The sequence below is a fragment of the Aquarana catesbeiana genome, linkage group LG06, assembly GCF_042186555.1.
Source record: "Aquarana catesbeiana isolate 2022-GZ linkage group LG06, ASM4218655v1, whole genome shotgun sequence".
NCBI lineage: Eukaryota > Metazoa > Chordata > Amphibia > Anura > Ranidae > Aquarana > Aquarana catesbeiana.
The window spans coordinates 258,502,387-258,527,530 of record NC_133329.1 but is presented as its reverse complement, the minus strand read 5'-3'; the positions used below and the strand labels follow the sequence as shown (position 1 = coordinate 258,527,530).

Here is a 25,144-nt window from a genome sequence, read left to right as displayed (position 1 = left end):
TGACACCTTTTGGGGACCAGTGACATTATTACATTGATTAGTTCTATAAAAATGCACTGAGCAATGTAAAAATTACACTGGCAGGGAAGGGGTTAAGTATGTTCCCTAGGTGTGTTCTAACTATAGGGGGGATGGGCCCACTGGGACATGACAGAGATCACCATTACCGATCACTGGGAACAGTAGATCTCTGACATGTCATCTGGCAGAACGGGGATCTGCTTGTTTACACTGGCAGATCCCCGTTTAGCCTCTGTACTAGGCGATCAGGGGTCGCCGGCGACAATGGAGTCCTCCCAACCCGCAGGCACACTCCGGCAGCGTGCAGCGGGAGCCACTGTACAGCTATGGCGATTCGCACAGAAGAGCCAACCTGCTGCTGTATAACAAGCTCTAGGAAGCAGCTTGGTTCTCACACAACCTCGCCTGCGTTCCACCGCTCGTTGGACATGGTATCACTGGGGAGCCGGAATCTATGTCTATGCATTTCGCCCCTCCCACAGGGAGTTATCAAAGAGACATTACTAGAAGTGGCAGCAGAGGAGTCTTACACTATGTGTGGCTGTTTGTTTCTTATACATATGCCTGGGAATTGTTTTCCTTATTGATGTCTGTCGTGCATTGAGAGCCTGCCCGTTCTAAGTGTTACCTTTCCATTCAGTTTTGGACGGGCTGATCTCCATACCTTTCATGCGATAGAGCTGGACACGGTTGAGATATCTTCTCGCAATTGCTTGACTGACTCAATACATACCAGTATATGAGTCCACTCTTTCCAGTAAGCATGCCAATTTCATTACATGGTGGTGGACCGCACAACAAGGGAAAAGTTTTCAACTCACTTTTTGTCTACTCAAGGGACTCATTTTTTTATGGTGGACTATGCCTTACTGAATGTTGATTCATTTATGAACTTTGAGTGTTATCAGTCGTAGCATGATTTTTTTCAGAGCATTATTGGTTTTGTTTATTTTTTTGCTTATAGATTTGATATTTTGATTATTGCATGATCCTTTTGGATCATTTGTCACTTTTTTATGCTTTTATTTCACTTTTCTACACATGTATCTGAGCGCTGCATTATTGTTTATTTTTAGTGTCAACTGCCATTTACAGTCTCTGAGCGCAGTTTTTATCCCCGTTATTATATAGTTTTGGTAAATTTTAAAGAAGATTGTACAAGCAGACTGTATAGTGTATGGCCACCTTTATACACCTAAAATGAACTAGTAGCACTTTTGGTGCTATTAGTTGCTAATGGTACTCCAAACACGGAAAAAAATGCGCATTTTGCTGCATGCAAAAATGCATGACAAATGCAGCAAAACAATGTAAAAAAGCGTGCATGCAACAACGTGCCAAAATGCCACACGTAGGGAAGATAATTGAAATCAAAGTGCCAAAAAAGTGTGCTCCCTCTACGCTAGGTGTGAATGGGGCATGAAAAAGAAATTAGTGTGTTTTACAGTCTCCCCCTCCCTGAGCTAGATTACAACAACAATGGGAGCTAAGTCCCCCCCCCCCATTTACTTGTATAAAGCTGGTCATGCACTATGCAGTCTGATTGTACAATCTCTGTACAAATCCTTTAGATTTACTACAACTAGGTAATAGGATAACCCACCTGCACAATTTATTCAATTTGTATCTAATCATCAAGGCTGTTGCATTACATAGTTGATGGTAGATTTGAAGGAGACTATACAATCCGATTGTACAGGGTATGGCCACCTTAAAGGAAGAAGTAAGAAAAAAAAAGGTGGTAGAGATTTGGGGGGGGGGGGGGGAGAGACGTCCAAAGAGGTAAAAACACGCTCTATTCTGTGACGCAGTAAGGCAGTGCATAATGGGATCTGACATTTCCTGGATGGTCACATGATGCTACAGGAAAACAGGGTTTAGAACGCATTTTTTTTTTTAAATTTTAAATAGAGGGTTCAAATTCAATGCTCCCATGGACTAGGAAAGTGAAAGATAAGCACGTTGGGATGGCTTGAGCAGAAAAAAAGACATTAGAAAAAGCTTCTATTTATTATGAAAAGTGAAATTCTGCCTGAAAAGGTGAACTTGGTCTTTAGGTGATAAAATAAATGTTGCTTTATTTCTAAAAGGCACCTCTTTAAAAGCCCACTTTCTTAATACATCAACTTTGATTCCACTTATTGTTTCTGGTAAAAAATGGATTTCTATTAGCTCTGCTGTAAAAAAAAAAAAAAAAAATCCTCCTAAAACAAGTTCTGTATAAATGTGCCAACATGCATTGTTACAATGACTGGGATTGTTTGGTTTTCATGGGCCTGGTGACATCATGCATATTGCACAACTGAGTTTCTTTTTGTCAATTGGATATTAGATCAAAAATGAATTGCTAGCTGCAAAGTGTATGGTGTCTGCTGCCAAATATTTCAGTTCCAGATTTCCCAGGTCTGTTATGGGTTTGTGTTGTAAAGGGAAGGAAATGCTGCATGAAAATGACCAAAGACATTGCAAGGAGGGGTTAGAGTATTTTCATATGACATTCATATGACATTAGGGGTCACCAGAGAAATGTTTGCATGTATTGAACAAATAATTAATTGTGCCTCTGCTTTTAGATTTCCTCCATGAGGAAATGACTTGCCACATTAAAAAAAAAAAAAAAATCCTGTGAAACGCAATGTAATAAGGTAGAATAACACCTTTTGTAACTGTGACATTTTTTCCCAGCTTCCTTCTTTCAAGTGATTTGTTTGATGTTCATATCTTGCGTTTATGCAGCTTTGATAATAATTTGTTACACCGTATTAGGGAAAAAATGATTTGTATGTTTGACACTCTGCTGTGAGAGCCTGAGAAAATACAACTGACTTCCAAAGTTGTGGACTGAATGGCTGAATATTAATCACTGCTTATTCTTGTGTGCAGCTGTGACAGCAGATGAGGTCTCCCAAGCCACTATGGAAGGTGAAGAGTTTATAGCTCCTCCAACTGTAATTTCCAGCACAGAAAATGGTCACTCGAGACCAACAACAGAACAGAATGGGGCTGAAGTTACAACAGAATCTGAAAGTGACTTGCTAAATTTTAGCATGGAAGAAACAAAGTAAGCCTAAAATGTAATGTATGTGTTTAAAATGATTTTTTATTTTAAATATTTCTTTTATTATTTTCATGTATACAATGCATTGACAAAGTACACAGAGCAGACTTTTTTTCTTTTTTGATGCCTGGTGACATCACAGGCACATATGTTATTGTTTCCTGTTTAGGCCAGCAGATGGCATGAGTGGAGGGGGTACAGAAACCCCCAGCTGCTCCAGTAAATGTTTACTTTCAGATTACTGATATATATCTTAAACAATATACCTATTGCAGTATTTTATACATTTGCACACACATGCTATGGACATGAACACCTGAGTACTGTCCATAATACTTTTTTTTATTTACACTAACATTGACATTTCCAGGACAAGCTTTTGAGGTGAAAACAAGAAAATGTTTAGACATTCTCTCAGTACAGGAAACAGGATTCATGTAGTCTGTTTTTTAGCATGGATAGGCTTGAGGTAATTGTAGCCGTATTGGTGCAATTGCAAAAAGAACAATTGAGCGCTGTTCGTGTTACCTTATTTTTATTTGCATTAACATCCACATTTTTTAAGGACAAGCTTTCGGGGTGTATCCCCTTTTTGTGCTTGTATTGATGGTGTTGTTATTGTAAACTGTCTTATGGAAGGAGTCTGCTAGTATTCTTAGATGCAAGCATAATACACGACCTTCAAAACCTGAAGAGAAAATCTTCTCCAATACAAATAGAAAAAAAAACAAGTAAAAACAATCTAGCACTAGAAGGGATAAGAAAGATAATCAAAGATTTGCAACCCATCATAGCAGAGAATGAAACACTGAAATAAATATTCTAACAACCCCTAGTACTCAGACATAAATCAGTGGGAAACTTTATTCTGATTATGAAGTCACAAAAAAAGCAACCAAGCCCTGCAACACAAAATGCTGCAAACTGTGCAGCCTAATCAATCTACCCAAAAGTGTTACACACACAAAAGGCCTTCCATGTAGATAAAGTTGACAACCAGGTGAGGGTGAATAAAATGTCTCTTTATTTCGTCCAAGGAGTACACATGTTCCACACAGAGCCAACCCTAAATCGTTTTAGCCTATCAAGGCCTTACTAATAGTTGGTTGGACATAACCTAACTAGACAGATATATAGCAAGCCCCCCCCCCCCCCCCCCCCCGGCTGGGATCACAATTGGTCATTTAACCATTAAGTACTCTGCTGGAAAAGGCAAGCTAATATTTAATGCTTCTGTCACCACAACAAACAATAAATATAACCTATAATAACTGATATTGAGTCAATAAAGAAATGCATATGTAGAGAGTGGGAAAAAAAGTATTTGATCCCCTGCTGATTTTGTACGTTTGTCCACTGACAAAGAAATGATCAGTCTATAATTTTAATGGTAGGTTTATTTTAACAGTGAGAGACAGAATAACAACAAAAATATCCAGAAAAACACATTTAAAAAAAAAGTTAGATTACTTAAAGGGAGTGCTCCTAATTTTAGTGTGTTACCTGTATAAAAGACACCTGTCCACAGAAGCAATCAATCAGATTCCAATTTCTCCCCCATGGCCAAGACCAAAGGATGTCAGGGTCAAGATTGTAGACCTACACAAGGCTGGAATGGGCTACAAGACCATTGCCAAGCAGCTTGTTGAGAGGGTGACATCAGTTGGTGCGAATAGAAGAAACACAAAATAACTGTCAATCTCCCTCGGTTTGGGGCTTCATGCAAGATCTCACCTTGTGGAGTTTCAATGATCCTGAGAACGGTGAGGAATCGGCCCATCACAAGAGAATGTTGTCAATGATCTCAAGGTAGCTGGGCCCATAGTCACTAAGAAAACAATTGGTAACACACTATGCCGTGAAGGACTGAAATTCTTCAGTGCCTGCAAGATCCCCTTGCTCAAGAAAGCACAAGTACAGGCCCGTCTAAAGTTTGCTAATGAACATCTGAATGATTCAGAGGAGAACTGGGTGAAAGTGTTGGGGTCACATGAGACCAAAATGGAGCTCTTTGGCATCAACTCAGCTTGCTGTGTTTGGAGGAGAAGGAATGCTGCCTATGACCCCAAGAACACCCCACTGTCAAACATGGAGGTATAAACATTATAGTTTGGGGGTGTTTTTCTGCTAAGTGGACAAGACAACTTCACCTGGACTGCAGCAATCTCCTTTTCTAAGCACCGGTATATCCCAGCAGGAGTCCGGGGCTTAAAAATACTCTCTACATCCAAGCGTCTTCTCCATAGCCGACAGGACAGGACTATGCGGCTGCTGATTGGTCGGCACTGATTAAAATGCTCCAAAACACCCCTCCTAATGAGGTACATTTTGGACATTCAGCTCGGGATTTCTAAGCCTCGGACTCTTGACACGGGTATACCGGGACTTAGAACAGGAGATTGCTGCGGTCCGGGACCGGGTGAGGAGGGGGTCCTGTGTAAGTTCAACTTACAGATTTTTCTGTAAAGGTGAAACTAGCCTATTTGCAAACCCAGAGCACCCAATAAGGAGATAGTATGTGACTGGTCTAAACTACGTGGCATGTTCACCAATGCCAGGAGTCTGGTGGACAAGATGGGAGAACTAGAGCTACTGTTGTAGCAGGAGGATTGAGATTATGTAGAAATTACAGAGACTTGGTTCGACAGCTCTCATTATTGGCTGGCAACCATTCAAGGGTATTTCCTATATCGCAGGGATAGAGAGGGTAAAAAAGGGGGAGGGGTATGCCTGTATATAAAAAATTATGTACAAGTGAATGTGAGAGATGACATCACTAAGGGAGCAAGGGAGGAGGTGGAATCCATATGGGTAGAGCTACAAAGTGAGGAAACTAAGGGGAAAGTAATACTGGGAGTATGCGATAGGTTCCTTAACCAGAGGGAGGAGGCGGAGGCGGACCTCCTATCACAATTTGGATTAGCGGCAAGAATGGGAAGTGTCATTATAATGGGGGATTTTAATTATCCAGGCATAGACTGGGTGGAAAGAACCGCGCATTCATCTAAGGCTCGCCAGTTCCTAAATGTCTTGCAGGACAATTTCATTGGTCAGATGGTAAATGTACCAACTACTGATTACCAACAATACAGACCCGATCACGGATGTGGAAATACGGGGCAATTTAGGAAACAGTGATCACAGGTCAATTTGTTTTAGTATAAATCACACAAATAGGAAACAAAAGGGGAATACAAAGACACTGAATTTCAAAAGAGACAACTTCCCTAAACTACGATCCTTGCTAGAAGATAATTATTGGGATAAAGAACAAAGAACATGGAGAAAAAATGGGTATGCTTTAAGAGCATATTAAATAAGGGCATTAGCCAGTGCATCCCAATGGGAAATAAATTTAAAAGCGCTAATAGAAGTCCTGGGTGGCTTAACTCCAACGTAAAAAGGCATATAAAAACAAAGGAGAAGGCCTTCAAAAAATACAAGGCTGAGGGATCATCATCAGCATTCCAACTTTACAAAGAATGCAAAAAGAAATGTAAGGGTGCGATCAGGACGGCTAAGATAGAACACGAATGGCACATAGCAGAGGAGAGTAAAAAAAAAATCCCAGGAAATTCTTTAAGTACATAAATAGTAAGAAAGGGAGGTCAGATCATATTGATCTCAGTCTTCACAAGGGAATTTGGGGGCTTCAGTAACCAAAACTGCAAAGTTTTTTTTTTTCCAAATAACATTTTATTATAATATTTTGCGGTACAGAAGTACAAAATATAATAAAGGTAATAAGCGACAAGAATCTGTCATACAAAAAGGAGAAACAAAGAGTACAAATATGCTAGGCTCTCTCTCTCTTTTTTCCTTTCTTTTAGCTCTTATTTTGTTTTCATCTTCTAGTTTGCTTATAACTAAGCAAGACACTGAAACACTCAAAGTAGAGTAGAAGGATAGTGAAAGAGGGGGGGGAAGAAGAAAATGAGAGGAGAAGGGAAGAGGGATGATGTTATAATTCGTTTACTTGTTCATGGTGGGTCCTCTCGAAGATGCCACAGCTCCCATACTTTATTATGTACCTCCAACCTGTCCTGTATCCGGGCTGTCATCTTCTCCATCAACTCCACATCTTTGATTCTAGTGTATAAGGCTTCGAGTGTGGGGGGGAGGGTTTTTTTCCAGTGTAGAGCAATAAGACAACGTGCTGCTGTGAGAATGTGACGTATAAGTTTTTTTTGAACTTTGGGGATCTTTAATTGTGAGATTCCTAAAAGGAAGAATTTGGGGGTCATAGGGATCTGTGTCTCCAATAAGCGAACCAGTAGTTGTTGAACCTTATCCCAGAATGGGGTTATCAGTGAACAGTCCCAATATATGTGAAGGAGGGTCCCTCTGTCTTTTTGACATCGCCAGCAGCGATCTGAACTAGACGGGTATATGGTATGAAGGGTATCCGGAGTCATGTACCAGTAGAGGAGAATTTTATAGGTATTTTCTTTGTATAGAGTGCAGAGGGAACTTTTTGCTGCCTGTGTCCATACCGCCTGCCATTGCTCCATGGGAAGTTCCTCACCAAGAGCTTTTTCCCATTTAATCATATAGTTATGTTTACCTTTGAGTTCTAATGGGTAAGCATTTAGTATTTTGTAGATATCAGAGATTAACCCTTTCTGGGCCGTGCCCGCCAGGATTAGAGTTTCAAAGGGTGATGGGGGGGAGAACTGTAGGTCAGGCGCTATGGACATGGCATAGTGGCATATTTGCATGTAGCTGTAGAAAGCTTGTCGTGGTAGGTCAAACTTAGTCTGTAGGTCAGGGTAAGATAACAATTTGCGGGATCTGGGATCTACCAGGGCTCCGTAGTGGAAGAGATTTCGTGATGTCCACGGGTATGACATCTGGTGGGTGAGGCTGTCTGGGATTTTGGGGTTACAGACGAACGATGTTAGGACTGATTTTTCTGAGGCCAGTGTATGTGAGCGGGATAGTTTGTACCATAAGCGTCGGAGCTGAGTCATAGGTCCCAATAGTCTCTCGGGGGGTACCTCTGCCCCTGCACTCCATAGCAAGCTGTTAGGGTGGGTTGGGGCTAGCCATATTTTTTCTATCTCTGTCCATCTGTTATATGATCTTTGCGTGAACCATGATGCTATTGCCCGGAGTTGGGCTGCTTGATAATATTTGGTAAGATTAGGAAAGGCAAGACCGCCGTCTGTGCGTGCTGCCATCATTACTGATTGAGGGATTCTGTGTCTCTTATAATTCCAGGTGAATTTAAGGAGATCAGATTGGAGTTTAATCAAATGCTTGGGGGGGACAGGAATTGGTAATGTTTGAAAGAGGTACAATAATTTCGGGAGGATCGTCATCTTAATAGATGCAATCCGGCCCAACAGGGAGATATGGTGTTTTTTCCAATTAGTGAGCAGGATTCTGATGGAGCGGAAAAGGGGGGGGAAGTTCTCCTGATATAGGGTGTTAAACTTTGGGGTGATATGTACTCCTAAATATTTCAAGGAGTTATCTTTCCAGTGGTTGCTAAAATTGGTCTTTAAGTGTGCTGTTTCTTCGTCCGAGATATTAATTGGGAGGGCTTCTGACTTAGATGTGTTAATTTTATAGCCTGAGAGGGCTCCATAACGATTAAGTTCTGCATGTAGGTTTGGGAGAGAAATTCTGGGCTGGGTCAAAGTGAGGATCACGTCGTCAGCGAACAGCGAGATCTTGTACTCCCGACCCCTGACTGAGATTCCCCGTATATTTTGGTTGCCTCGGATGGAAGCCGCCAGTGGTTCGACGCATAGTGCGAATAGTAACGGTGATAGTGGGCATCCCTGTCGAGTGCCGTTGGTTATCGGGAAGGTAGTTGAGATGGCAAAGGGTTTCCTGACCTGAGCAGAGGGCTTGAAATATAGGTGTTGTATGGCTCTCATAAAGGGTCCTTGGAACCCCGCATGCTGTAGTGTTGCAAATAAGAAAGGCCACCCAAGGCGGTCAAAGGCCTTTTCGGCATCTAAACTAAGCAGCAAGGATTCTGATTTCTCTCTATTTGCCACGTCTATCAGGTCAGTCACCTTTCTGGTGTTATCTCCTGCTTGCCTAAGGGGGACAAAGCCCACTTGATCCTTATGGATAAGGGATGGGAGGATCATGTTCAAGCGGATTGATAACAGCTTTGTAAAAATTTTTAGGTCCGAATTCAGTAAGGCGATGGGTCTGTAGTTGGCGCATAGGGTGGGATCCTTATCTGGTTTAGGGATCACAGTAATAAATGATCGCTGCATATCAGGGGGGATGGGAGAGTCTCGATAGAAGGCATTAAAAAGTTTGCACATATGGGGTAGTAGGATAGGAAGAAAGGCCTTATAGTATTCATAAGGCAGTCCATCCGGACCTGGGGCTTTGTGTGATGGGAGGGTTTTAATGGTCTGTTCTATTTCTTCTTCGGTAATCGGCATGTTTAAAGTTGCTAGATCCGCTGTTTGTATTTGTGGGACTCCACTCTGTGCTAGGTACTGCTGCATATGTTGGTGTAGGTCGGGGGATAGGGGTTTACTAGGTATGTTAGGATTATTGTAGAGTTCCTGATAGTAATCTGCAAAAGTATTGACAATGTCTTTGGGGTGGGACATCAGGGAGCCTTGTTTATTTTTAATCTGGTGTGGCGTGGTCATGTGTGCATTGTCTCGTAATTTTCTCGCTAGTAGGGAATGAGCTTTGTTGCCCTTGTCGTAGTACTTTTGTCTAAGCCTGATGATAGCCTGTTCCACTCGTCCCATTGCCAGATCACTCAGAATAGATCTCAAGTGTATGATTTTCTTGAGAAGGGATAGTGTAGGAGCTTTTTGCAGTTGAATTTCTAATGTTCTAAGTTCTTTTTCAGTTTGAATTTTGGTGATTTGGGCATCTTTTTTCATGGCAGATGACAATGCTATACACCTGCCTCTAAGTACTGCCTTGTGGGCTTCCCAGAGTATGGGAGTGGATACGTCAGGAGTGTTATTTTCTGTGAAATAGTGTTTCAGGGTGGTGACAAGTTCCATTTGCGATGGGGGATGCTGAAGAAGGTATGTATTTAATTTCCAATTATAAGGTCTACAGTTGGGGGATCCTATTGCCAGCTTGATTAAAATAGGCGCGTGGTCAGACCACGAAATCGGAAGTATCTGTGCCTCTCGTGTGTTTCTAAGCGTGTGGTTATTTACAAAAAAATAATCGATACGTGAATGTGTCTGGTGGGGGGCCGAGTAAAACGTGTATTGTCTATCGCCAGGGTGGAGAGCCCTCCAGGCGTCAAAGAGAGCATATCTTCTAGTGAGTTTACGAAAAAGCCTCGAGTCTCGGAGGGCTCGAGCTGTTGTCGCCCTGGGGCTCACCACCTGGCGATCCATTAGTGTGGAGTGGAGTAGGTTAAAGTCGCCCCCTATCACCAGCATCCCGTGCTCGAGTTTAAAGAGGCGAGTGAGTACTTTAGACAGAAAGTTGTGTTGTTTAACGTTGGGGGCATATAGGGCGCAAAGGGTGATTGCTTGTTGTTGCCAGTGTCCCTGTAGGATAACAAAGTGGCCGTGCGGATCACTGTACTGAGTTGTGCAGGTGAAGGGGGCCCCGTTCTTAATGAGGATTGCAACCCCTGCTCTTTTGTGCAGACCTGAGGAGTGGTATATTTGGGAATATTGTTTAGAGGCGAATGTAAATGAACCCCCTTTGTCAAAGTGTGTCTCTTGGACCAAAACGATGTCTGCCCCTGATTGTTTAAATTCTCTCAACGCCAAGCGTCTTTTTTTATTGGAGTTTAGGCCATGTACGTTTAGTGATAAGATCTTGGCCATGATACCGAATGAGTGAGGGGGTATGCCTTACCTGATGTGGAGGAGAAGTTTCGGAGGTTGTGGGTCGACGATACGCATTCTTCGAGAGGAGAACCATTCAGGCTCCACCGATTGTGGAGTACGTCATATGGTAGTGGAGGGGTGGGTGGGAGAAGAAAAGAGAAGAAAGAGGGTGAGAAGAAGAAAAGGTAATTAGTACATGCGAAACATTTATAGACTCGTATAGTTAACATGTCTCGACCTTGAGAGGCTAAAGGGCCTAGGTCGATGTGGGATTCCAGGGATCCTCCCAACAAAGGTCCCGAGGGGCCCGTCGGTCGGATGCACTGGGGCCCAAAATTGGTCATATATAACATGAACTGCAGAACAACTAACATTGCTAACATTTAACCAGGAGAGGGGTGACTAGGAGTGGGAGTTCCTATTCTCTCGAGTCTCTACTGAGACATGCCCATGTTGTAGACTAAAGTATAAGACTAGGGCGCATATACGGGGGGACTAAATTTGCTACATTGTCCAGGGCTAGATCACCCGCGGGACCGGGCGGGAAAAAACTGTTCATCAATAGATGATTTAAAGTGCGAAGACTTTCACTGGAGTCAACCATTCTTTTGCTTGGTGCTCTTGCGGGGTGCTTCTCTGTTCCGGGATCGGTTGGAAGAAGGCACCTTCTGCCATATTGTGGGCGGTGCAGGCGGGGTGGTGACCAGATCCCAGTCTGTGAGTCGAGGGACGGAGATTCCGATGGTTTCACAAAAGGTTTCTATGTCCTCCGGGTATCTTAAGACAGCAGATTTGCCTTGGGTTTTGGCTGTAAGGCTGAAGGGGAATCCCCAACAATAGTTGATGTTTTCGTCTTGCAATATACGCAGCAGTGGTTGGAGGAGCCTTCGTTTTTGCAATGTGATCCATGAAAGATCTGGATATAGTTGTACATGGGCATCTTTATAGGTCACTTTGCGGGCTAGTCGGGCTTGCCTCATGATGTCCTCCTTCAGGGATATGAATTAATCCTGCAGATAATGTCCCTCGGTTGTGAGGTGAAGCCCTTGGGGCGCAGGGCTCTATGGGCCCTATCCATTTCTATAAAGTTGGTAATGGGTTCACCTAGAAGATTATTGAACACGTCTTGTAGTGTATGTTGAATGTCCTCTGGACCTTCGACTTCTGGTATCCCCCTCACTCGTATGTTGTTTCTTCGTCCCCTATTATCTAGGTCCTCTACATGCCGCTGCATTTCTCTTAACATAGTGTGGTGGTCTGCTCCTTGGAGTTGGGTTCTGTGTACTGCCAGTTTAGTTTCTTGGATCTCTTCCTCAGCCATCTCCACTCTGTCTGCTAAGTGTTTAAGGCCTGACTGAAGTACTTGTATTTCTGAGCGACATGTGGACTTTACGTCTTCTATCAGCTGTCTGAAGTCTTCTTTAGTGGGGATCGCTTGTAAATACGTTTGCCATTGTGGGGGTACCGATTGGGTGTGAGCTGGTACCGGGTGATCCTGCTCTGAGGTTGTACGTGGTGGTAGGGGGTCTGTGAGCTGCTGTGCAGATCTGGATGGGGGATCCCACGATTCGCTCCAAAATGGAGCTTGAGCGTGCGGGGGGGCCCGTGTTTTATCCAACCTCTGGGGGTGGGGGTCTGGTGTACCCACTTTTTTAGCATAAGTGGTCTGTGGTACTGTCTTTTCTGTGGGTGAGCTGTTAGCCCATGAGGAGGTTAATTTTTGCATTTTTAAGGGTGGTGAGTCAGAGTCCCTGTGACTGGAGGGTGCTGGGCTCAGTGCGGGCTCTGGTGGGATTCGGGTGACTGGGTACATGGGGTTTGGTAGAGCTGGAAAGTCCGCAGAGAAGTCTGATGGGGTCGGTGAGTATGGCTCTGTGCTCTGCATGCAGGGATCCGATGCTGTTCTCAGTAGGCGAGGATATGCCTCTGAGCATTGTGTATATTGCTGCGGGGGGAGGTCCATCATGGCGCCCTGTGCGGCCTGTGGCACTGCCTCATGGATGGTGGGTTCGTGGTTAGGACTCACCATTCCTGACAAAGGAGGCTCAGCTGCGCTGCCCGTCTGGGCTGATTCACGGTCCGTGAGCTGCCTGTATGGTGAGTGAGGCGATGGGGGGATCCGAGCGGAGCCGCGCGTGTAGGCCGCGGATGTGTCCGGCGCCATCTTGGCTGGTCCGGTGGGAGGCATGTCCGTCGGCGGAAAGTAGGACCGGAGGTCCGTGGAAGTTCCCGGCGGGGGTAAAGATGATCCCCTGGCTGCTGTGGATCTAGTGGTCCTGGATCTGCCCATGTGCGATTAGCGAAGCGTCCCCTATGCGCTATAATAAACGTGTAAGAAAAAATGTAAAAATTGCGCCAGCTCCTAGACAGGGATAAAGCAGCCAACACAGCAATATGACCGTTGCAAGTGAAAATTGAAATAGAAAAGTGTGGCGCTAATAGGCAGTGAGACTCCTGTTATTTAAACAGGTAAAAAGAGTGGTTTGGGGGAAAATCAAAATACCTTTAGTGTGATAAGGTAAAGGTGTTTGTAGGACATATAAAAATATATATATACTAAATGGTATACACAATGCAGGTGGAAACACAGTGTGTGCTTAACAAAGAAAGACACAGTGAGAAAAAATAAGGAAAAATATGTATATAAATTGGGAGACAATCAAACATGCAGGATATGACCAATAACGGTGCAGAGTATCTAGAGGAGCTGAATGTGTTAATCCACAGAACCAGAATTCAATGGAGGTGGCAGACAGATACGAGGACATCGATATCTCTAGGGAGAAATAGGACAAACATGGGGACTCAAAAAGTCTCTAGATAACAAAATCGGATAGTCCCATTCAGTCCTACAGGTAACTGGATGTAAGCTGTCTTCTCAGGAAATGATCTGAGGATTATTGAGAAAGGTCACGACCAATGGGCTAAATCTCGGCTCAAATGGATCATTCCCACCAGGAGAGAGAGAAAAGCAAAAGAATGCCCTTACCAGATCCGGTGGACTCACAGGCCGTAGCGGTGAGTCAAACGAGCCTATACCGTTAAACGGTGTGGGGTAGAAGTTTGTAGGAGAACTTGTAAACCATCTTGTCAGCAGTCCTCATGAGAAGCACCGATTTGGAGTCCGAGGTCCCCAGGATATGATTCCGGTCACAGGATCACCGTTTCCTCAGAGCGACATCATGTGTGCAAATAAGCAAAAAAGGGGAAAAAACTCCACATAGTGTAAATCCTTTGGTTTGCAAAAAGGCATAAACGCACTTTATTTAGGGAGTATACTCCGGAAAAAATATTTTTACAGGCGGGGGGCAGTAAAAATTAGGCCCAAAAATGAATAAAAACAATCATAAAAATTATAAAAACAGGCGCAGTAGATAGTGGTGGGGTGTAATCATGGAACCCGACGCGTTTCGCCTCCTAAGGCTTCTGCTGGGGTATGAATAAGCCCCCCACACAACTGCGCTTTATATACAGAAAGAATTGCAATGTAACAGCTGATCAGCGCTGCTACACGAGACAACTTCCGGGTTCGGCGGCGTCATCTGTGACGAATCGGTCACATGACATTTTGTGGCCAATCAAAACGTAAGGGTGATGGTTAGAAGCCAAGCCTCACTCCTGACCACCTATAGGCAAAATAGCAATCCCATTCGTTATATGTGGTAGTCACATGATGAGGAAATAACGATGGGGCGCTCTAAGGTGCGTGTCAGGGAGAGGAGGAAGCCAGAGCCCAACAGATAGAGGCGTGGAACGCACAGCACAGCGGCGATCCACGCTGCTAGTATTTATTTATGTTGTACTAATGTGGTCCCGATCCCGGAAGTGTTCCCAACATATTAACATATGGGAATAAGAGTGTATTAAATATGTACAAACAAATCTTAATGGGTGCATATATAAATGCACAGGCAATATACATGTCATTTTCATGAAAATTGGAAAAGGTAATATATAGTTATAGTTACTTTTACCTTTTCCAATTTTCATGAAAATGACATGTATATTGCCTGTGCATTTATATATGCACCCATTAAGATTTGTTTGTACATATTTAATACACTCTTATTCCCATATGTTAATATGTTGGGAACACTTCCGGGATCGGGACCACATTAGTACAACATAAATAAATACTAGCAGCGTGGATCGCCGCTGTGCTGTGCGTTCCACGCCTCTATCTGTTGGGCTCTGGCTTCCTCCTCTCCCTGACACGCACCTTAGAGCGCCCCATCGTTATTTCCTCATCATGTGACTACCACATATAACGAATGGGATTGCTACTTTGCCTATAGGTGGTCAGGAGTGAGGCTTGGCTTCTAACCATCACCCTTACGTTTTGATTGGCCACAAAATGTCATGTGACCGATTCGTCACAGATGACGCCGCCGAACCCGGAAGTTGTCTCGTGTAACAGCGCTGATCAGCTGTTACATTGCAATTCTTTCTGTATATAAAGCGCAGTTGTGTGGGGGGCTTATTCATACCCCAGCAGAAGCCTTAGGAGGCGAAACGCGTCGGGTTCCATGATTACACCCCACCACTATCTACTGCGCCTGTTTTTATAATTTTTATGATTGTTTTTATTCATTTTTGGGCCTAATTTTTACTGCCCCCCGCCTGTAAAAATATTTTTTCCGGAGTATACTCCCTAAATAAAGTGCGTTTATGCCTTTTTGCAAACCAAAGGATTTACACTATGTGGAGTTTTTTCCCCTTTTTTGCTTATTTGCACACATGATGTCGCTCTGAGGAAACGGTGATCCTGTGACCGGAATCATATCCTGGGGACCTCGGACTCCAAATCGGTGCTTCTCATGAGGACTGCTGACAAGATGGTTTACAAGTTCTCCTACAAACTTCTACCCCACACCGTTTAACGGTATAGGCTCGTTTGACTCACCGCTACGGCCTGTGAGTCCACCGGATCTGGTAAGGGCATTCTTTTGCTTTTCTCTCTCTCCTGGTGGGAATTATCCATTTGAGCCGAGATTTAGCCCATTGGTCGTGACCTTTCTCAATAATCCTCAGATCATTTCCTGAGAAGACAGCTTACATCCAGTTACCTGTAGGACTGAATGGGACTATCCGATTTTGTTATCTAGAGACTTTTTGAGTCCCCATGTTTGTCCTATTTCTCCCTAGAGATATCGATGTCCTCGTATCTGTCTGCCACCTCCATTGAATTCTGGTTCTGTGGATTAACACATTCAGCTCCTCTAGATACTCTGCACCGTTATTGGTCATATCCTGCATGTTTGATTGTCTCCCAATTTATATACATATTTTTCCTTATTTTTTCTCACTGTGTCTTTCTTTGTTAAGCACACACTGTGTTTCCACCTGCATTGTGTATACCATTTAGTATATATATATTTTTATATGTCCTACAAACACCTTTACCTTATCACACTAAAGGTATTTTGATTTTCCCCCAAACCACTCTTTTTACCTGTTTAAATAACAGGAGTCTCACTGCCTATTAGCGCCACACTTTTCTATTTCAATATGCGCTATAATATCACGGGCTGGGAGAGAGCAGGAGGATTAGGCTGCCATCCAGAGCGGCTTCCGGTCACCAAAACTGCAAAGTTTATCCTCATGACATACCACAGGAAGCACCCTCATGGCTAACAGAGGACAGCATTAGAATTAGACTTGAAAAATGTAACATTAATAAGTCACCGGACCAGATGGCTTGCACCTGAGGGTCCTTAAGGAACTCAGTCAAGTAATTGCCAAACCATTGTTTCTAATATTTATGAACAGTCTGCTGACTGGAATGGTACCAGCTGATTGGGGAAAAGCCAATGTAGCACCAATATTTAAAAAAAGGCCCAAGTTGCATCCCTGGGAATTACAGACCAGTTAGCCTAACATCAATTGTATGCAAAATCTTGGAGGGTATGATAAGGGATTATATACAAGATTTTAGTAGTGACAACAATATCATTAGCAGTAATCAGCATGAATTCATGAAGTATTCTTCTTGCCAAACCAAACTATTAACCATCTATGAGGAGGTGAGCTGCCATCTAGGTAAAGGAAGGCCAATAGACGTGGTGTATCTGGATTTTGCAGAAAAATTTGATACAGTTCACCCTTAAATGTTTACTGTGCAAAGTAAGGTCCGTTGGCATGGACCACAGGGTGAGTACATGGATTGAAAACTGGCTACAGTGGCGAGTTCAGAGGGTAGTGATAAATGGGGAGTACTCGGAACGGTCCGGGGTGGAAAGTGAGGTCCCCCAGGGTTCTGTGCTGGGACCAATCCTATTTAATTTATTCATAAACGACCAGGAAGATGAGATAAACAGCCCAATCTCTGTATTTGTGGACGATACTAAGCTAAGCAGGGCAATAACTTCTCCACAGGATGTAGAAACCTTACAACAAGATCTGAACAAATTAATGGGGTGGATAACTACATGGCAAATGAGGTTTAATATAGAAAAATTTAAAATAATGCATTTGGGTGGCAAACATATGAATGCAATCTACTCACTAGGGGGAGAACCTCTGGGGGAATCTAGGATGGAAAAGGACCTGGGGGTCCTAGTAGATGACAAGCTCAGCAATGGCATGCAATGCCAAGCTGCTGCAAGCAAAGCAAACAGAATATTGGCATGCATTAAAAAGGGGATTAACTCCAGAGATAAAATAATAATTCTCCCACTCTACAGGACTCTGGTCCGGCTGCACCTGGAGTATGATGTCAAGTTCTGGGCACCAGTTCTCAGGAAGGATGTGCTGGAACTAGAGAGAGTCCAGAGAAGGGCAATAAAACTAATAAAGGGACTGGAGGATAGGTTGCGAGCACTGAACTTGTTCTCTCTGGAGAGGAGACACTTGAGAGGGGATATGATTTCAATGTACAAATACCGTACTGGTGACCCCACAATAGGGATAAAACTTTTCCGTGAAAAGGAATTTAATAAGACACGTGGCCATTCACTAAAACTAGAAAAAGAGCGGTTTAACCTTAAACTGCGTAAAAGGGTTCTTTACTATAAGAGCAGTTAGGATGTGGAATTCTCTTCCATAGGCAGTGGTTTCAGTGGGGAGCATCGGTAATTAAAAAAAAACAATTAGATATGTACCTGAACGACCACAAGATACAGGGTTATACAATGTAATACTGACAGAAAATCACACACATAAATTGGACTTGATGGACTTGTGTCTTTTTTTTTCAACCTCGCCTACTATGTAACTATGTAACCCTTTAATGACTTGTAGAGAACCTGTAAAGAGGAGTGGGACAAAATCCCTCCTGAGGTGTGAAAACCTGGTGGCCAACTACAAGAAATGTCTGACCTCTGTGATTGCCAACAAGAGTTTTGCCACCAAGTCATGTTTTGCAAGGATTCAAATACTTATTTCACTTTTAAAAATGCAAATCAATTAATAACTTTTTTTTTACTTTTTTGCAATGCATTTTACTTTATTTTTTGTTGTTCTGTCTCTCACTGTTAAAATATACATACCAATAAAATTATAGACTGATCATTTCTTTGTCGGTGGGCAAACGTACAAAATCAGCAGGGGATCAAATACTTTTTTCCCTCGCTGTACTACATTAATAGTGGAATATCAGTTGGGTCAATTAAAAATTTTTTAGCAGCAAGAACCTAATATTTTCATGGGGGGGTACAGTTGGAAAGCGTGCAGTTAGTTACCGCACAATTGGAAAATGTACAGTTTGATAACGTGCAGTTAACGTACAGTAAGATGGTGTACGGTTGAATAATGTGCAGTTAACGTACAGTAGGATAGTGTACATTTGGATAGCATGCAGTTAGTTACCGCACAATTGGATAATGTACAGTTGAATAACGTACAGTTTGATAGCTTATGAATTCAGATGTAGATCCAGGTCCTATCTTATATTTAACCTTTTGTGTGCCCGGGTTTGCAATTTCTGAATCCACCATTCCTCCTTCTGCAATATTTTATGATGTCTATCTCCCCCTCTAGGTAATGCTTGCATCCTTATCTGTTCCAAAATATCCCATTCCACCTCCATTAATTATTTTTAAATGTGAGTCATTAGATATCTGTTTGGCTTGTGGATTACTGGAGTTGCAAAAATGCTCGTCAATGTGAGTCCTCAAGGGACGTTTTGTGCACCCTACATACTGTACACGACAAGTGGTACAGCAAATTAGTACACAACATAAGTTCTGCAGTTCAAAAGTTTGATTTTAAATTGCTCACCTGTAACTCTTTGTGAACAAGTTTAAACAACAATAATTGAATGTTTTCAAACCAAAGGGGACCTTCAATATCACAGGATCATACAGCTGTACCTCTAGTAATGTTGTGTACCTCATCCAATGCAAGAAATGTGGCAGATGATCTTGTGTTGGCGAAACAGGACCGAAATTGCAAACTAGGATGAATTTACACAGACTTAGCATTAGGAAACAGAAGGAGGAGGATTTCTGCACACCTTTTGGTATATAATTTCTCACAACCAGACCACACCATGAAGGACATAAATGTTTTGTTTCCTAAAGGGAATTTCAAAACTACTCAGGAAAGGAAAACTTTTGAACTAAGAAGGACAATTCTATTTGACACAAAAGATAATGGACTAAATGTAGAGCTTTTCTAAATCATTATCCAACAGTTTTACAGCCATCCTCACCCCTGTGACTGCTACTCCCCCTCCCAGGCGATAACCTCCATGCCTTATCTCACCAATTATTAGTGCTGTGTATGTTTGTGCCTTTTTTTTTCCCCTCAGAGATTGTCTTACTTCACATTCTGCTAAAACTTTGTATATTAGTACTGCTTGGACTTTGAAGAAATTGGATGTTAGTGCAAATGAAAAAAGTATTTTAGGTATTATTCAATTATTTTTGTTGCAATTGCACTAATACGGCTACAATCACCTAAAGCTTGTCCATGCTTCAGAACAGACCACATGAATCCTGTTTACCCTTTTTTCCAAATTTCTGTACAAAGCGCATAACTAAACATTTTCTCTTCACCTAATTTATATGCTACTGAAGATGTTTTATTAGTTGGTAAAGGGTTTAATAAGGCATCATTTGCAGGGGTGTACCTATCCGTGCACTAGTGCAAATGGTTGTCTTTGTCCACATAACATACACAGGTGTTCCGTGCATTTGCATGTAGGCAGTCCCATTCATGACTATTGGGATGCAGCAGCTGTATGGACGCAGACACTGGTCCCAATTTCAGAACTGTATTAAGGGGGCTCCACAGGGACCCAGCAGTCAATCTGAAGAGTAAACAGGTACTTTCAGACACCACATGGTAAATATACTGTTATCTTGGAAATGTTTCAGACTAGGTAAGGTTCACTTTAACCACTTTCCATCCAAGCCAATTCTGACATTTCTCACATAAATGTCAACATCAGCTTTTTTCTGCTAGAAAATCACTTAGAACCTCCAAACAGTATATATTTTCTGAAAGCAAAGTCCCTAGAGAATAAAATGGTTGGTGTTGACATTTTTTAATGTTGCATGATATTTGCGTAGTGGTTTATCAAACACAAATTTTCAGTAAAAAAAAAATTACAGTTGAATGAATTTTAGTGCACACAAACACAATATAATACCCAATGTTTTGGTAAAATATAAAAAAAGAGTAAATAGATACCTAGCCTATCACGCTTAAAAATTGCATACACCTGTGGAAAGGTAACAAATTACGTTACCTAAAAAATCTCCGTAGACAGCGCATCAAAGAGTTTACAGATTGCTAGTTTAGGGTTACACAGGAGGTCTGGTGCTAGAATTATTGCTCTCACGTGTAAACGGTGATCACACTACACTGCATTTATTTATTTTTTTGACACTGTACTGCTACATTTTGTTTTGATTGAACTTTAATACTATCACAAGGGATGAACAGCTTCCCTTGTGATAGCATGGGCCACAACAGGTCCTCTTTATGTAGATATCTTGATTCATTTAGACCCCAGATCTTTCCTCTGCCCTCCGAAACAGCCAATCAAACTGAGATTGCTTTGGTTGACTGCTTTTATAAGCAGAAATCAGAAGAAATCCTTGTGTCTTCAGGTCTGATGTCACAGAAGAGGGGAAGGAGCTTCTGTTCTTTCCACTCCTCGCAGTGCATTGGATGCAACAAGACGCATCAGTCCCTTGCTTGTTGGTGGGATGGAAGAGTCCGAAAAAGGCGGTGGCGGGAGGGTGGACACCCTTCTGTCAACTGTAAAAGTGATTGGTGCAGCTGTTTGGCCAATTGATAACGCTTAAAAGGAGGAGGAGCAGCGCTTTCCTATGGTATCCTAACCCAACCTATTTACAACCACTATTAAACCTTAATATCAAAATATGATGTATAAACTGCAATCCATGAACAGTATTATATCAACATGATAAATCAATAAAGTGCAAATCTTAAATACATATAAATAGTCTGTGCTGAAAAAAGTGCTCAGTGCAAGGATAAACATTTACTTATGCAACCATAAAGTGCCCAAAAATATGAAGTATGAAATATTGAATGCATAAATAATCAAACAAAAGTCTATTCAATAATCACATGAAAACGTCCAAAAAAAGTGATAAAAGATGGATGTTCTATCCACGTGAAGTAACACCCGATGTGCTCCTTCACCATTATCGACAGGAAGGAGGGGCCAGGAGCTCCTGGCAAGGACCTGACAAGAGGAGGATCTGGGCTGCTCTGTGCAAAACCACTACACAGAGCAGGTACGTATGACATGTTTGTTATTTTATTAGAAAAAAAAAAATGAGACTTTACAATCACTTTAAGCTGCAATATAATAATTGCTTTTGGGTTTATTACAGCTTTAATAACTCTAACATGGAGTGTATAGCCTGAAAAAGTTATAGCGTGTAGAGTAGGATGCAATTTATAAATTCTATAATATAGACAGTTTTTGTTTTAAATCTGTAAATATACAAAAAGACAGCTTTAGCACTAGGGCTCAATTTCCCTTTTCTATATGTGTAATATATTTTTTTCACATCTTTATTTTTGAGCGATAAATAGCCCTGTGACATAGGTATCCATCTATTATTACATTTCTTATTTTAAAAAAAAATCTTATATTTCACAACATGTAAAGCCATAATGATGAAAAAAAAAAAAACACAACAATGTCCTGCCTGGTGTCTTTTTTTTTTTTTTTTTTAAAGGTAAATTTTTATTTGGTTTTGTGGTACAAAACAGACGTACAAACACAAATACACACATTTCGAGCAGACATTGCTCATTACAATACAGAGTGTCAGACAATGGTATATATTTGGCATACATGTTTTCATATTGTACAGCTGCATATGTCTATTCAGTTTTCATCAAACTTGGTATCATTGACTGGAGTTTCTTTATTAGCTTTATATGGTAGGTGTAATAGTGTTTTCAGAGCTAGTCCACAAACCCCATATTTTGTAAAATTTTTTAGGGCATCCTCTGGCTTCGTATGTTAACTTGTATAATGGTATAGCCTGATTAACCATGTTCAGCCAGAATGCTATTGTAGGTGGGGATTGTGATTTCCAATGAATAGTAATAGATTTTTTGGCATAAAATAATACAATTCTCAGGAAAGTTTGCTTGTTTTTAGATATACTCTCATCGTCCACATATCCTAGTAGGCATCTCAGGGGGTTGCAGATATTAGGCAATTGGGTCAGGGAACTGACAAAAGCAGTAACCCCTGACCAGAACCGCCCGATCTCGGTGCATTCCCACATCAAGTGGAAGAAGGTGGCCTCCACAATGCTGCATCTGGAGCACATTGCCGATGGTAGTTTTCTAAGTTTAAATAATAAGGATGGCGTAAAGTATGCTCTGTATAATAGTTTGGTTTGTATGACCCTACCCCTGGAGGAGATGACAGAGGGGACCTGGAGGGGAAGTATGTCCTGCCAGATATCCTCCGTCAGCTCAGGGATATCAGCTTTCCACTTAGTGAGCGTGTTACTGAGTCTGTGCGTTGTGGTGTGCAGTAGAGTTTTATAGTATGTGGAGATCAGTTTGTCATGGGAAGGATCTATTAGTAATTGCTCTAGCGGAGATAATCGGACAGTTACATTATGCAACCCAAACTGGGTGGTTGCTGTGTGGCGTATTTGCAAGTAATGAAAATAGGCTGTGCGTGGCAGCTGGTAGTCCTGGCGAAATTCCTCAAATGACCTAAACATATTATTTGAGAATAAATGCATTATGGTTTTTACCCCTTTTTTCGACCAGTATTCCCCATCTGTCCTACGGGCGAATTCCTGTAGATTTGGGTTCCCCCATAATGGAGTATTTGGAGAGTAGGTACGGTGCTCAGTATCTGGCAGCATTTTAGTTAATTTGAGAATTCGTAGAGTCATTTCAAGGATTTTAGTGCTTTCCCTCCCTCTAAGAGATAGACGGTGAACCAGATATTGTAAGGATTCGTACGAAGTGAGTATGGCTGCTTCTAGGGACGTAGCCGCATTGTTGGCTTCAGGGAAGAACCACCAATGGGCATGAACCAGTTGTGCGGCTATATAGTATGTCTGGAGACATGGTAGTGCCAATCCTCCCTCCAACACCGGCAGTTGAAGAGTATTTTTTGCAATTCTCACTGCTCCCCCCTTCCAAATGAAGGCGATAAGGATAGAATCAATCTCCTTAAATTTAGTTTTAGTGATATATACTGGTGAATTGCATAGGAGGTATAGGAAACGTGGGAGGAATATCATTTTAAAGATATTTATCCTACCTAAGATCGTTAAGGGAAGATTGGTCCATGTCTTCAGTGTGGTCTTCATTCTGTTAATAAGTGGGTCTAGATTATATTTGCTATAGGAGGACAGAGGATGTTGGATCATGACCCCCAGGTATCTGAAAGAGTCAACTATTTGTAACGGGCAGGAGGAAGGGGGTGTAAACACCGCTTCCTGATCTATTTTAAACATGAGGGATTTGTCCCAATTGACTTGAAACCCTGAGAAGAGGCTGAACTGTCGATTAATTTCCAGCAGGGTTGGGAGAGACGATTGGGGGTCCGCCAGGTATATTAACATGTCGTCAGCGTATAGAGATACTTTCTCTTCTAGGCCCCCAATCGTCAATCCCTTTATTTCCCCACTGGATCTTATCAGTGCCGCCAGAGGTTCTATCGCAATTGCAAATAGCAACGGCGACAGGGGGCAACCCTGCCTAGTACCCCTTTTAATCAGGAATGGATCGGTTACTGATGTATTTATCCGCAGCCTAGCAGTAGGCTGTGAATATAAAAGTTGAACCCACTTGATAAAGGTATTTCCAAACCCAAATTTCGCCAGGACTTCCAGCAGGTAGGGCCATTCGACCGAGTCAAATGCCTTGTGCGCATCTAAGGCCAGCACCGCTCTATTCCCTACAACATCATGAGTGGCCTGCAAGTTTGTGAACAGTCTCCGTAAATTTATGGATGTTGATCGTCCTGGAATGAATCCAGTCTGATCCGCCCCAATAATGGTGGTGATAACTGAGTTCAATCTCCGGGCGAGCACCTTGGCTAGAATCTTGACATCTGAGTTAATTAATGATATTGGTCTATATGACTCACACAATAGGTGGTCTTTATGAGGCTTGGGGATGAGGACAATCAATGCTTCTGACATAGAGTGTGGTAACTGTCCCGTTTTTATAGCAAAATTATAAACTCTCAGTAAATGGGATATCAAAAGTTCCTTGAACTGTATATACCATTCTATGGGGAAGCCATCCAGTCCCGGTGTTTTGTTTCTGGCAAAGGACTGTATGGCTTCTCCAATCTCTTCCTCCGTTAGAGGGTCATCAAGGAGTGAGGCCTGTTCTTCTTGGAGCCTTGGTAGCGTGATGCCGGCCAAGTAGTCATCTAGTTCTACAATAGTATAGTGAGCTTTGGTAGCATATAATGAGGAGTAAAATTTCACAAAAGCATCGACTATTTCCCCACTCTGTTCCACCACTGTACCTATTGTATTTTTAATTCTTGGGATACTGCACGGTTGATAATCAGGCCTAGATAAATACGCTAGTAATCTGCTATTTTTGTCTCCAAACTCAAAGATTCGCTGGTTTTGATACAGCAATTTCTTCTGAGTGCGCTCTAAAAGGACTAGATCCAGGTCTCTGGATCTATATTTAAAGGCGTTGTGTGTTGCTGGAGAAGGGGTGGTGGAGTAAGCAGCCTCGGCTGCCCTAAGATCCTTCTCCGCGTCCTTTAATTTGGACCGGGATGCCTTACGGGCCTGCCCAATCGCCGCAGCAAAAATGCCACACATGGTGGCCTTAAAGGCATCCCAGG

General features: G+C 42.3%; 1 protein-coding gene across 3 annotated transcripts in view; it reads left to right on the top strand.

Annotated features, from left to right (window-relative positions):
* CFAP410 (cilia and flagella associated protein 410) overlaps positions 1 to 25,144 on the top strand; it is a 145,502-nt gene that overhangs the window by 103,580 nt on the left and 16,778 nt on the right. For all 3 annotated transcript variants that reach the window (XM_073633221.1, XM_073633222.1, XM_073633223.1), the window contains one exon: positions 2,905 to 3,082. In XM_073633221.1, coding sequence (XP_073489322.1) covers positions 2,905 to 3,082 — 178 coding nt within the window. The remainder of the gene's footprint in view (positions 1 to 2,904; positions 3,083 to 25,144) is intronic.